Here is a 12,309-nt window from a genome sequence, read left to right as displayed (position 1 = left end):
GGGACTACAGGATCAAATGAGCCAGTTTACTGGTCTGGGTGATACTAGCTAGTCCATCAGGATAAAGAGTGTGAAAAATACCTTGAACACCAATCTTAGGTTTTACAATAGTGATGTTATCTATGGAAGCAGTTGGGAAAGTTAGGAATCATGTGGCATCTGGTGGCATGAACACCTGAGCCATAGTTCCTTGTGGCTAATTTGTTAATTTTACAAAGGTGCTCTGCCCCCCAAGCAAGGAGCAAGTTTGTTTCAGGAAAGGACTATCACGATTGTTTCAAAGTTAAACTAAACACCTCTCATAGTTATCTTGGCCTATGCACGGGAATGGACAAGGGTAGCTTGGAGGCTAGAAGCAAGATGGAATTGGTTAGGTCACATTTCTTTCACTGTCATAATTTTCCAGTGTCAGAATTTTCTTACTGTCATAATTTTTGCAAAGGTGGTTTCAGGTGTCCTGATTAAATACTGCTCAAGTTTAATCAAGGCAGAGAACCTTCACTCATTATTTTTCCTTATAGTTAATAGAAAAAACATATGTTTTTATAGCAGTGCTATTATTTCTTATTCTCTATCAAAAATATTTCAAAATTGAGTAAGTTCTAGTAAACCAGATTTTCCATGTAAGAGAAAGTAAAAATATATATGGAAATAAGGATTTTGTAGAAAACTGTTAAACTTCTTCATACTACAGCTCACAATGTCAACAATGGATCAAATACTGTTAAATGCTTTACTTTCTCGAAGTAACTTAAATTTGGGGAATTTTCATGTATGGTTCATATCTGCCTTTGTTTACAAATAATTGCTATAAAATTATAATTACAGTGATCAGATGGACGTTTTGTGTTGTTCAATTCCTACCATTCTTCACACCAGTAGACCAAGTTGATCATGGAACTAAGTAATAGTGTTTTCATTTCCACATCACATTAAAATTTTTATGTGATGATTTGCAACAAACTATTCAAACTCTACAAAATATCCTCTGTCCCTTAAAACTAATGAAAAATTCTTAGTTACATCTTCACTGCTACTAACTCAGGAGACTGGCCTGTGACTTTCTCAGTGCTAACACAAGTAGTCAGATTTTGAACTGACAGCACAATCTACTTTTGTTAGGTTTCAAAATAAAATTTAACATTTTTCTTAAAAATGAAATAACTCATGGAAGCTCAGAAGTTGTCACTGATATTATATAAGCCTTTTAATAATTAATTTTTAGACCAAGGGTTTAAAAAATATTTATTGTCTGTATGTATAAATACATGTTTCTGCACACCTAAAGCATTTTAATATCTACCAAACCATTGAGCATGCCCCAAATTTTGATTCTTTTTTAAGTAGTTCATTTTTCATAGCATTAGAATGCCTACCCTGGTGTCGAGAAAAGGAAAAAAGCAATCTCATGAAATAATCAGAGTGTTTTGCTCCAATCATTAATCTCACTGTACCGAAATGAAGAGATTATTTTGTGACCTCTGTCCTCAGCCCTGTGGTCTTTGTTAACTAGTTTAACACTGGTTACATTGAGGGGAAAAAAAGCGCAATGGTCCCAAATCCTGTTGCATCTAAACGTGATTTAAATCTGGTCACTAGTATGCCAGTTCAAGACCAAGATGGGTATAGGCATGTTGATATTTATAGATTAGTCTGAAATATTGGTAAATAACATACTTTATTTTTTTCTCATGACTTTCTTCCATAACACCCCATAACAAAGAGCAGAAGAGGAAAGAATGTTCATTTCTCTCCCTTTTTTATAAATATGCTAATGACCCCGAGTAAATGTTAATGTGGGTCATTCTTTGATAAGAATAACAATTAACTGTTAGACTGCATGGTAGTTTTTAGAGAGAAAACATTTTCAAGCCTGGCCTGAAATAGACTCATTTTGAGAGGTTAATGAGAAGGTGACTGATCCTTGTATCTTATGTCTAATAGCCCCTTTTTGAGGAAAAAAAAAAATTAGTTTTATTTCTTATTGATATAATCCACATCTTTTTTTTTGAAGCCTTTTCTTCTGTCAGTAACTAAATAAGATTCTGAGGGATTCAGAAAGATATAACTAAAATATCTAAACCAATTAACATTTGTTATGCTCAAAAGAGCCTTTAAAAAAAAGTGTTGGCTTTCCCCATGTAGATGTGTACACTATGTTTCCTCTAAGCTCACCATTGTCCTAAGTGGTGTTTAATTAACTGATGTTGCCCTGTACCATGGGATACATTATCTTAAACTTTACCAAAGAGGGACATTATGTTCTCTGACTGTGAAGACAAAAAATATGGCAACTACATTTCAGACCAAATAGAATTATTTTACCCAGAGGAAGATAACAAATACAGTAACTTTACTGTTTACAATAAGCTCCTTGCTCCTTCACTGGTCTCTGGTAGCATCATCAGGGAAACTTTTACTAAGTTCCCTTTTACTTAGAGATACCATATTATAGAATCCTTTCAAAGATAATTGACTAAGCCAACTGTCTCCTGAATTCTAGAAATTCATATTTTGAGAAAATCCTGAGTATATCTTGATCCACTCCTCGATCCACTCCTGGATCCTCTCCTTACCCTAGAGAAAAGCATATTTATGTTTACACAAAACCCTGTACATGAGTGTTTACAGCAGCTGTAATCATTACTGCCAAAACCTGGAAACAATTCAAATGTCCCTGAGTGAGTAAATGGACAAACTGTGGAACAAAGGAATACTATGTAGCAATAAAAAAGAACAAAGTATTGATAAGTGCCAAGAAGATATCATGCCCAGTGAAAGAAGCCAGTCTCAAAAAGCTACCAACTGTGAGACTGCATTTACATGACATACTATACAAGACAAGCCATAGTTTTGGAGAAAAAAGTCGACAATTGCCAAGGGTAATGGATCGGAAGGGAATGTGACTATACAGGGATAGCATGAGGGTGTTCTGGGGGGTGATGAAACTCTTTTGTATCCTGATGGTGTTTCTTCATTAAAATTCATGGAAATGTGCACCCAAAAAAACTAATGGTCCTGAATAATATTTTTAAATGAAATATTTTTAAAAGACTATTTCCATTTTACACATAGGAAAAATGGGACATAGAAACATGACCAAGACACTCAGCTAGTCAAAATAGGAATTTTCGTGATTAAATTTTAGGTTGAGCTCCTAGAGATGGTGTGTTTTATAATAATGTGATGACTGTGTATAAGTGACTTAATATATTTTTCTCATATGTTAGTAGAACAGTAAGATAGCAAATATATTTCCATTAAAATTACAATGAACATCCCTACCTTTAAAAGAAAGCAAAAATGTCTTAGTCAGTGATGACTATTTCAAGTAATATTTTACATGATCACATTCTTATGAAAGAATAAGTTTTGTGTAGTGTTTCAGTGGTTTGATGCTGAATAATTAGTGGATAAGATATTGGTTCTGGAGTCAAACTGCCTGGCTCCATATCCCATTTCTTTCACCTCTTAGTTGTTTGACCTTCATTAAGTAACTTTAGGAATATTAGCAGAGTATTAATGTTTCTGATGTCCATTGGGCTGCTGAGTTAGAATACCCAAAGCTAACCCAATCTTTTATATCTAAATAGAAAAAAAATGTTTAGTAATTGAGGAGCATATGAGTAAAGACGGCTAACAGGCCTCCTTTAAATGACAAAGTTTCTAATGAATCTTTCCAGAGCAAGGACTCAGGGGTGTCCACTTTCATCAGATCATATAAAGGGATAGCCAGTTCCCAAAAGCTGAGATTCAAACATCTAATGACCTTTGAGATCCTATGAAACAAAGGATCTTTGTTGATTCTATGAGGCCAAGGAATTCTCTAAGTTGACTTTTAGCAACCAGCCAGGGAAAGTCATGAAGAGCTTCCAAACTTTGAGGAGAAAAAGACTTTCCATTTTGCAAAATGTCACAGCCTAGAATTTAGGTCCTAGAAAAAGCACTTTGTTCTGATAAAATTGACATTTAGAGACTTTATGTTGATTGTATGCTACCACTATTGACAAATAGAGGGAATCAATTTTTCAAGACTATCTGGAGAGCATGACAGATGGTCATTCACATATTGTACAACAGTTGAATCTTATAGAGGAAATTAAATATCGCCCAGTTTGTTTCCTATTGCTGCTATAACTCATTACCAGAAACGCTGTGGCTTAAAACCACACAAACTTACCTTATACGTCTCAATATCGAAAGTTTGAAATGGGTCTCACTGAGCTAAAACCAAGAAATCAACAAGAGCTGCATTCCCTTCTGGAGGAGAGAATCCATTTTCTTGCCTTTTCCACCTTGCAGAGGCTGCTCACATTCTTTGGCTTGTGGACCCCTTCCATTTTCCAGGCCAACAATGACCAGTTGAGCCTTTCTCACTTCATATTATTAAACTTAATCACATCTGTTGTCTTCATTCCCCTTTGCCATGTAACATAACATAGTCACAGGTTCCAGGGATTAGGATGTGGACGTCTTTGGGAGGCCATGTTGTGCTTACCATAGTAAGGAAATGGTTAAGCAATTGTGAGAATTAAGAAAGCATTGTTGTAAACTCTTGGGGAATAACTGTCACAAATGCAACAAAAAAGATACTGTGAGCCTGAGTGCAAGAATATATGAAAAAAATGCTAAGTATAGATTTGCTATAAATTAAGCAGCTGCCTCAGGGAGTGGCAGTAGGATGGTATTAGGATTGGGAACTACAGGGAAATGGGGGAGTGCAATCTTGTTAGTGACACTTAAATCTTGTACAAAGTGGTACACAAGTCTTATCATTTTGATAGAGTGAACATTGAACTACAAGGACTGGTACAGGGGATAATCAGGTATTATGCCAAGTGAGGTAACTTTCTGTAGATACAATGGACCAAGTTATTAAATATTGTTCTTTTTAGTAGAGTTTGGGCCAGTTTCAAGAAATGCATAGCCAGATTGATAGACATATTTAAGGGGTTAGCATCCTGTATGAATCCCACATCTGAGCAGTTTTTGCCCCAGAGGATCTTAGAGACACATTCAAAGTCAGAGATGTTGATCACAAAGGCATCAGGTAATTAGCTGGTGCTACCACCAAATTATAGACCAGGAATTCGTCTCCTGGGAGTTACAGAAAGAGACTTTCAGGTCCACATTTAATGCTGGTATCTCATTTACTAAGTGCATCTCTTCTCAACAGATGCACTGAAGTAGAATTACTAAACAAAAAATGTGTTGATTCAAGAGAAAGAAAAGAAAAATAAAAGCAGAATCTGAAAATTATTTGATATGTCTACCGCTGAGACATTTGGTTATTCCTAGAAAGGGATAATGGAAAATTAGAAGAGTTTTTGATAGATAATATGCCTACCGCCAGTATCAATCTTCTATTTTTACAATTGCATAGAGATTTCTCTCTATGTCAAGGGCCGTTATGGATAGATGAGAGCAGCTACTTTCACAGAGAGGTGCTGTTTTGTCAGTTTATCCTTTTCTTTTTTTTATTGTGTCTTTCTAAGATACACTAATAAAGGCAGAGTAGGTGTTCTCCCAGTGTCCCTTACAATACTGAAGGTCATTTTTGTGTAGACTAGACATAGAGGTGTCCTCATTCGTGACTTTATCTAATTGCTTAATCCCAAAAGCTATTAATGTGGTCTGAATTTTTTTTCTTTTTTCTGAGCCAAAGTATCTTCTAAGTGCTTAGCAAGCTCTTGTAATTTAGAAGGAAGGGACAATCTACTGTCTTATCTTCTGTTTTATGGGAAGTTATGATACCTTCTTCACTGATCTTGAGACTAGAGTATTCTGGAAGGTGGTAGTTAAGTGGTCTCTGAAGCCAGGCATGGATTTATTTTTTCCTTGTTTACAGGACTTTTTTGTGGTAAAATATACACAACATAAAATTTATCATTTTAACCATTTTTTAAGCACACAGTTCAGTGGCATTGAGTACATTCACATTGTTTTACAATCATTACCACCATCCATCTCTAGAACTTTTATTTTCTCAAGCTCAGACTCTGTTTCCATTAAGCACTAACTTTCCACTCCCCATTAGCTTCAACCCCTGGAAACCACCATTCTGTTTTTGGTCTCTATGAATTTGACTACTCTAGGTACCTAATATAATTGGAATCATACAGTATTTGTCTTTTTGTGTCTGGCTTGTTACACTTAGCACATTTTCAAAGGCCATTCATGTTGTCATATGTGTCAGGATTTTATTCCTTTTTAAGGTTGAATAATGTCTCGCTGCATGTATATAACACTTTTGTATTCATTTATTCATCAGCAGACATTGGGGTTATTTCTGCCTAGTGACTATTATGGTTAAAGCTGCCATAAACATTGATGTATAAATGTACAAATTTCTGTTCAATCTCCTGTTTTCAATTCTTTTGGGTTTATACCCAGAAGTGGAATTGCTGGATCATATGGTAATTCTATGTTTAATTTTCTTTTTAAGAACTGCCATACTGTTTTGTGGAACATTTTAACATTTTATATTCCCAACAATGCGTAAGTGTGCCAATTTCTCCATATTCTTGCTGATGTTTGTTATTTTATGTTTTTTATAACTACCCTAATGAGTATCAAGTGGTATCTCATTGTGGCTTTGATTTGCATTTCCCTACTTATTACTGATATTGAGCACATTTTCATGTGTTTATTGGCTATTTGTATATCTTCTTTGGAATAAAATGTCTATTAAAGTTATTTGCCCATTTAAAAAATAAGGTCTTTGTTTTATGTTTTTGAGTTATAGAAGTTCTTTATACATTCTGGATACTACTTCCTTATCAGATATATAATTTTAATATATTTTCTCATGAGTTGCCTTTTCACTTTGTTGATAGTATTCTTTGATGCCAAAAAGTTATTAATATTAATTATGATGAATCCAATTCATCTTTTTTCCTTATTGCTTCTGCTTTCAGTGTCATAGCCAAGAAATCATTGGCAGACCCAATGTCATGAAATTTCCCCTTTGCTTTCTTCTAAGAATTTTATGTTTTAGCTTTTACATCTAGATCTTTGATCCATTTTGAGTTAGTTTTGGTATATGGTATAAAGTAAGGGTTCAATACCATTCTTTGACACGTGGATATTCAACTTTTCCAACATTATTTTAAAAAAAAAAAAGGTCCTTTCCCCATTAAATGGTCTTGGCACTTTTGTTGAAAATCATTTGCCCATATATGCAAAGTTTCATTTTTAGGATCTCTGTTCTGTGTCTATATGTCTGTCTTTGTACCAGTAACACACTTTTGATTACTGCAACTTTGCAGTAAGTTTTGAAATCAGAAAGTGTGAGATCTCCACCTTCGTTCTTTTTCAATGTTGTTTTGACTATTTGGAGTTTTTTGAGATTCCATGTGAATTTTATAATGGCTTCTTCTGTTTCTGCAAAAAGCATTGGGATTTTGATAGGGATTGAATTGATTCTGTAGATCACTTCAGCAGTATTGGCACCTTAACAATATTAAGGCTTCCAATCCATAAACGTGGGATGTTCTTCCATTTGGTTGTCTTCTTTAATTTCTTTCAACAACATTTTGTAGTATTCCAGTCTTTCACTTTCTTGGTAAGCTCATTCTTAAGTCTTTCATTTATTTGATGTTATTGTAAATGAAATTATCTTAATTAATTTTATTTTCAGATTGTTCATTCTTAGTGTATAGAAACATACCTGGTTTTTCTATGCTGACTTTGTATCCCGATACTGTGCTGAATTTGTTTATTAGTTGTAACAGGTTTTTTTAGAATCTTTAGAGTTTTCTCTATATGATGTCACGTTGTCTGAGAACACATAGTTTTGCTTCTTCCCTTTCAATTTAGATGCCTTTTATTTTTTTCTCTTGCCTAATTGCTCTAGCCATAATATCCAATATTATGTAGAATACAAGTGGCAAAGGGTAGCATCCTTTTCTTGTTTCTGATTTTAGAGGAAAGGTTTTCAGTCTTTCACCATTGAGTATGACATTAGGTATAGGTTTTTCTCATATACTCTTGATTATGTTGAGGCAGTTTTCATCTATTCCTATTTTCTTGAGTGGATTTATAATGAAAGAGGTTGAATTTTGTCAAATATTTGTTCTACATCAACTGAGATAATCATGTGTTTCTTTTTTTTCCCCTTTGTTCTATTGATATAATGTGTTACATTGATTAAATTTTCATATATTGACCCATCCTGGTATTCCAGGGATATATCCCGCTTGGTCACGTTGCAGAATCATTTTAATGTGCTTTTGAATTCAGTTTGCTAGTATTTTGTTGAAGATTGTTGCATCAATATTCATGAGAGCTATTGATTTTAACTTTTTTCTTATAGTTTCTTTGGTAAGTTGTATGTTTCTAGTAATTTGCTCATTTCATCTTGTGAGATGGATTTTTGGCCAATAAATTTGGGCAGGAAAGATCTCAAGGATAGCTGCTAAGAGTTATTGTCCTATTTTTTATACTCCTTGTATATCTATGTTTAGTTAAATATTGTCCCGTATTTTTATATCATTTTGGTAAACAATACATCTTGCTTTTACTAAACAAATTTTAGGATATCCAGGGCTCACCGAAAGGTGAACTAATTGAGAAGAAGTCCAGGACTATAAATCCCTAAGGCAATCCTAAATTCTTCAGTGAATTTGTGCCATTTCTTAAGAAAGCTTGACAAGTCATTAATTGGATTATAGAAATCTTACCCGGACCATGGATGAAGGCCATAAGACCCACCAGATTGGTCATCATACTCACATACCTTATAAGATGTAACGAACAGATATTGTCCAGGGAAAAAGATATGTTCAAGAAAGAACGGTAGAGAAAAGGGAAGAAGGTCTGTTGGAGGTGTAGGAAGAAGAGGAGGAGCAGGACAAAAGAGAGAAGGAAGTCAGGGTTCAGAGGGCCACGAGGGAAGACAACCACAGTGGCGTCATGAGATAGAGAAGAGAAATGAAGCTTGGATTTCAGATCCACCAATTTTTTATTAGTTTCTTTGAAGGTATCCTTAAGGGAAGCCATTTACAAAATTTTCTGTCTTTTAGAGTTGTCTTTATACCAAACAAACAAGCTAACTCTTGGTATTTAGAGTATTTGGGTCCTTTGATTTTAAAGTACCAGGCAAAAGATTATCTAATTCTGTTTTTTGGTTTTTTGTTTGTTTGTTTGTTTTTGTTTTTTAGACATGCCCAGGCTGGAGTGCAGTGAAACAATCCTGGCTCACTGCACACTCTGCCTCCTGCCTCCCGCCTCCCAGGTTCAAGCAATTCTCGTGCCTCAGCCTCTCGAGTAGCTGGGACTACAGGCATGCACCACCAAGCCTGGCTAATTTTTTTATTTTTAGTAGAGATGGGGTTTCACCATGTTGGCCAGGCTGGTCTTGAACTCCTGGCCTCAAGTTATCCACCCGCCTAGGCCTCCCAAAGTGCTGGGATGACAGGTGTAAATCACCACACCTGGTGGATTATCTTATTCTTATCCCATTTCCCAGACTGTCATGTGAAGACAAATGTAGTAAAATTCAGTGTGTGACATAGCCCAGAGAAGTACTAGTACACTGACTTAAATACAGTATTTTTTACCTCCTCTCATGTAATTAACCTTCCCCATGGGAGTATTTTGTTTGGTTGCACAAATATAGTTTGGTTAAGGAAATTATAATCATAAGCAGTATAAATTTATCAATAGTTGGTTTTTGAATCCACTCTACTTTCCAAAAGAAAATTACACAGAACAAAAAAGTATTCCTAGATGTTTTTCTATAATGCCACATAGTCCATGTCACCAGACCTGATGGTGAGGAAATAGGCAACATAGACTTACCTGTAAGTTGCCATGTGTGTATCTGATCTGACACACATGTTTATACACAAAAACTTTGGAGTCATTTGGAAATTTTGCAACTCCAATATGATATTATTCTCTTTAGTAATTCTGTCAATCAGTTGGGATCTGCAAGATGATTGTGATAAAAGTTAATTGTGAGTCGTAGCATATTTTTTTAACTGATGTAATGATTATTATTGTCCTAAATTGACAGGTGAAGTATGCTGTCCAGATGAACAGCACAATCGGGTTTCTGTTGGCATTGGTGATTCCTGCTGTGGCAGAATGCCGTACTCCACCTCAGGAAACCAGATTTGCTGTGCTGGGAGGCTTCATGATGGCCATGGCCAGAAGTGCTGTGGCAGACAGATTGTGAGCAACGATTTAGAGTGTTGTGGTGGAGAAGAAGGAGTGGTGTACAATCGCCTTCCAGGTAAGGGGCCCAGGTCTACCTTTCAGTAGATGGAGGATCTGAGAAGCAGAGAGAGTGAGAAATTTGCCCTAGAAATTAAACAAATAAGTAATTAAAGCTCACATTGGTTATATCTAATGCAATAATTAGGAACATGTTGTTTAACAATGTAATCTCCCAATTTTTACATGTATCTCGTGTATTTCATAAAAACACATCAATTTTTTTCCTCTTGAAAAGGTCATGTCCTCCAAAAAAAATCCCACACGTGAATGCATTGGTTATGAATGAAAAGAATATTTCCTAGCAAATAGCATGCAAAATTATTATAATGATATTTTGTTATAATTCTTTTACTCCCTTATTCTACCGTATTAAGCTAACACTAATATAAATAACAATAACTATCATTGAATGAATACTAACAGACACTGTACCAATATTTTATATATTATCACCTCAAGTAATCTTCACAGTAATCTTACATGATAGGTACTATTAATTATCTACATTTTAAAAATGAAGAAACTGAAGTTCAGACATTAGATATTAGACATTAGTTTCCACTTGCTAAATACCACACAGTCAGATCCAGATTTTGGGAGGCCTGACATTTGTGTTATTGGAGGTAGGGCTTTTAAAGACAAGAAAATTAAAATGTGAAGTCAATGTTCACAGCTTCTTCACCAGGCATGGATTCCATCTCAAGAAGCCACTTTCTTTGCTCCTCCCTAAGAAGCACCTCCTCATCTGTTAGTTTTATGATTGCAGCAATTCAGTTACCTCTTCAGGCTTCACTTCTCATTCCAGTTCTCTTGCTATTTCCACTACATCTGCAGTTATTTTTTCCATTTTGAGTCTAAAACCCCTTAGTCATCCATGAGGGTTGGAATCGACTTCCTCTAAACTCCTGTTAATGTTGATATTTTGACTTCTTCCCATGAATCATGAATATTCTTAATTGCATCTAGAATGGTGAATCCTTTCCAGGTTTTCAATTTACTTTGCCCAGATCCATCAGAGGAATTACTATCTATGGCAGCTATAGCCTTACAAAATGTATTTTTAAATAATAAAACTGGAAAGTCAAAATGACTGCTTGACCTATGCTGTGTTAATAGGCATGTAAACATTAATTTTCTTGTCTATTTCCATCAGAACTCTTGGGTGACCAGATGCATTGTCAGTGAGTATTAATATTTTAAAAGAAATATCTTTTTTCTGAGCAGTAGGTCTCAATAATGAGCTTAAAATACATAGTAAACCATATTGTAAACAGATATGTAATCATACAGCCTTTTTGTTCCATTTACAAGCACAGGCAGAATAGATTTAGCATAATTATTAAGGGCCCTAGCGTTTTTGCAGTGGTCAATGAGCATGGGCTTCCACTTAAAGTCACCAGCTGCTTTAGCCCCCCAGCAGGAGAGTCAACCTGTCCTTTGAAACTTTGAAACCAGGCATTGACTTTTTCTCTCTACCTCTGAAAGCTCTAGTTGGCATCTTCTTCCAGTATGAGGCTATTTCATCTACAATGAAGATCTGTTGTTTAGTGTAGCCACCTTCATCAACGATCTTACCTAGGTGTTCTGGGTAACTTGAGGCAGCAGTTTCTACATCAGCACTTGCTGCTTCACCTTGCACTTTTATGTTATGAAGATGGCTTTTTTTCTTAAACCTCAGGAACCAACTTCTGTTAGCTTTCAACTATTCTTCTGCAGCTTCCTCACCTCTCTCAGCCTTCATAGAATTAAAGAGAGTAAGAGCCTTGCCTGGACTAGGCTTTGGCTTAAGGGACTGTTCTGACTGATTTGATCTTCTATCCATACCACTCAAAGTGTCTTCACATCAGCAATAAGCCTGTTTCACTTATTCATAATAATTGAATGATAAGTGAAATAGAAATCTTACCTGGACCATGGTTGAAGGCCATAAGACCCACCAGATTGGTCATCATTCTCACATACCTTATAAGATATAATAAAGAGATATTGTCCAGGGGAAAAGATATGTTCAAGAAGGAGTGGTAGAGAAAAGAGAAGAACGTCTGTTGAAGGTGGAGCATTTGGATTTTCTTCAAGAACTGTTCCTTT

The 12,309-nt window shown here is 35.3% G+C and overlaps 1 protein-coding gene across 1 annotated transcript in view; it reads left to right on the top strand.

Annotated features, from left to right (window-relative positions):
• USH2A (usherin) overlaps positions 1–12,309 on the top strand; it is a 798,563-nt gene that overhangs the window by 605,515 nt on the left and 180,739 nt on the right. Inside the window, exon 50 of the mRNA XM_032136481.2 lies at positions 10,019–10,237. Coding sequence (XP_031992372.1) covers positions 10,019–10,237 — 219 coding nt within the window. The remainder of the gene's footprint in view (positions 1–10,018; positions 10,238–12,309) is intronic.

Source organism: Hylobates moloch, unplaced genomic scaffold (genome assembly GCF_009828535.3).
Source record: "Hylobates moloch isolate HMO894 unplaced genomic scaffold, HMol_V3 SCAFFOLD_18, whole genome shotgun sequence".
NCBI classification, from domain to species: Eukaryota; Metazoa; Chordata; class Mammalia; order Primates; family Hylobatidae; genus Hylobates; species Hylobates moloch.
The sequence above is the reverse complement of the archived record's forward strand: the minus strand, read 5'-3'. Positions and strand labels throughout refer to the sequence as shown.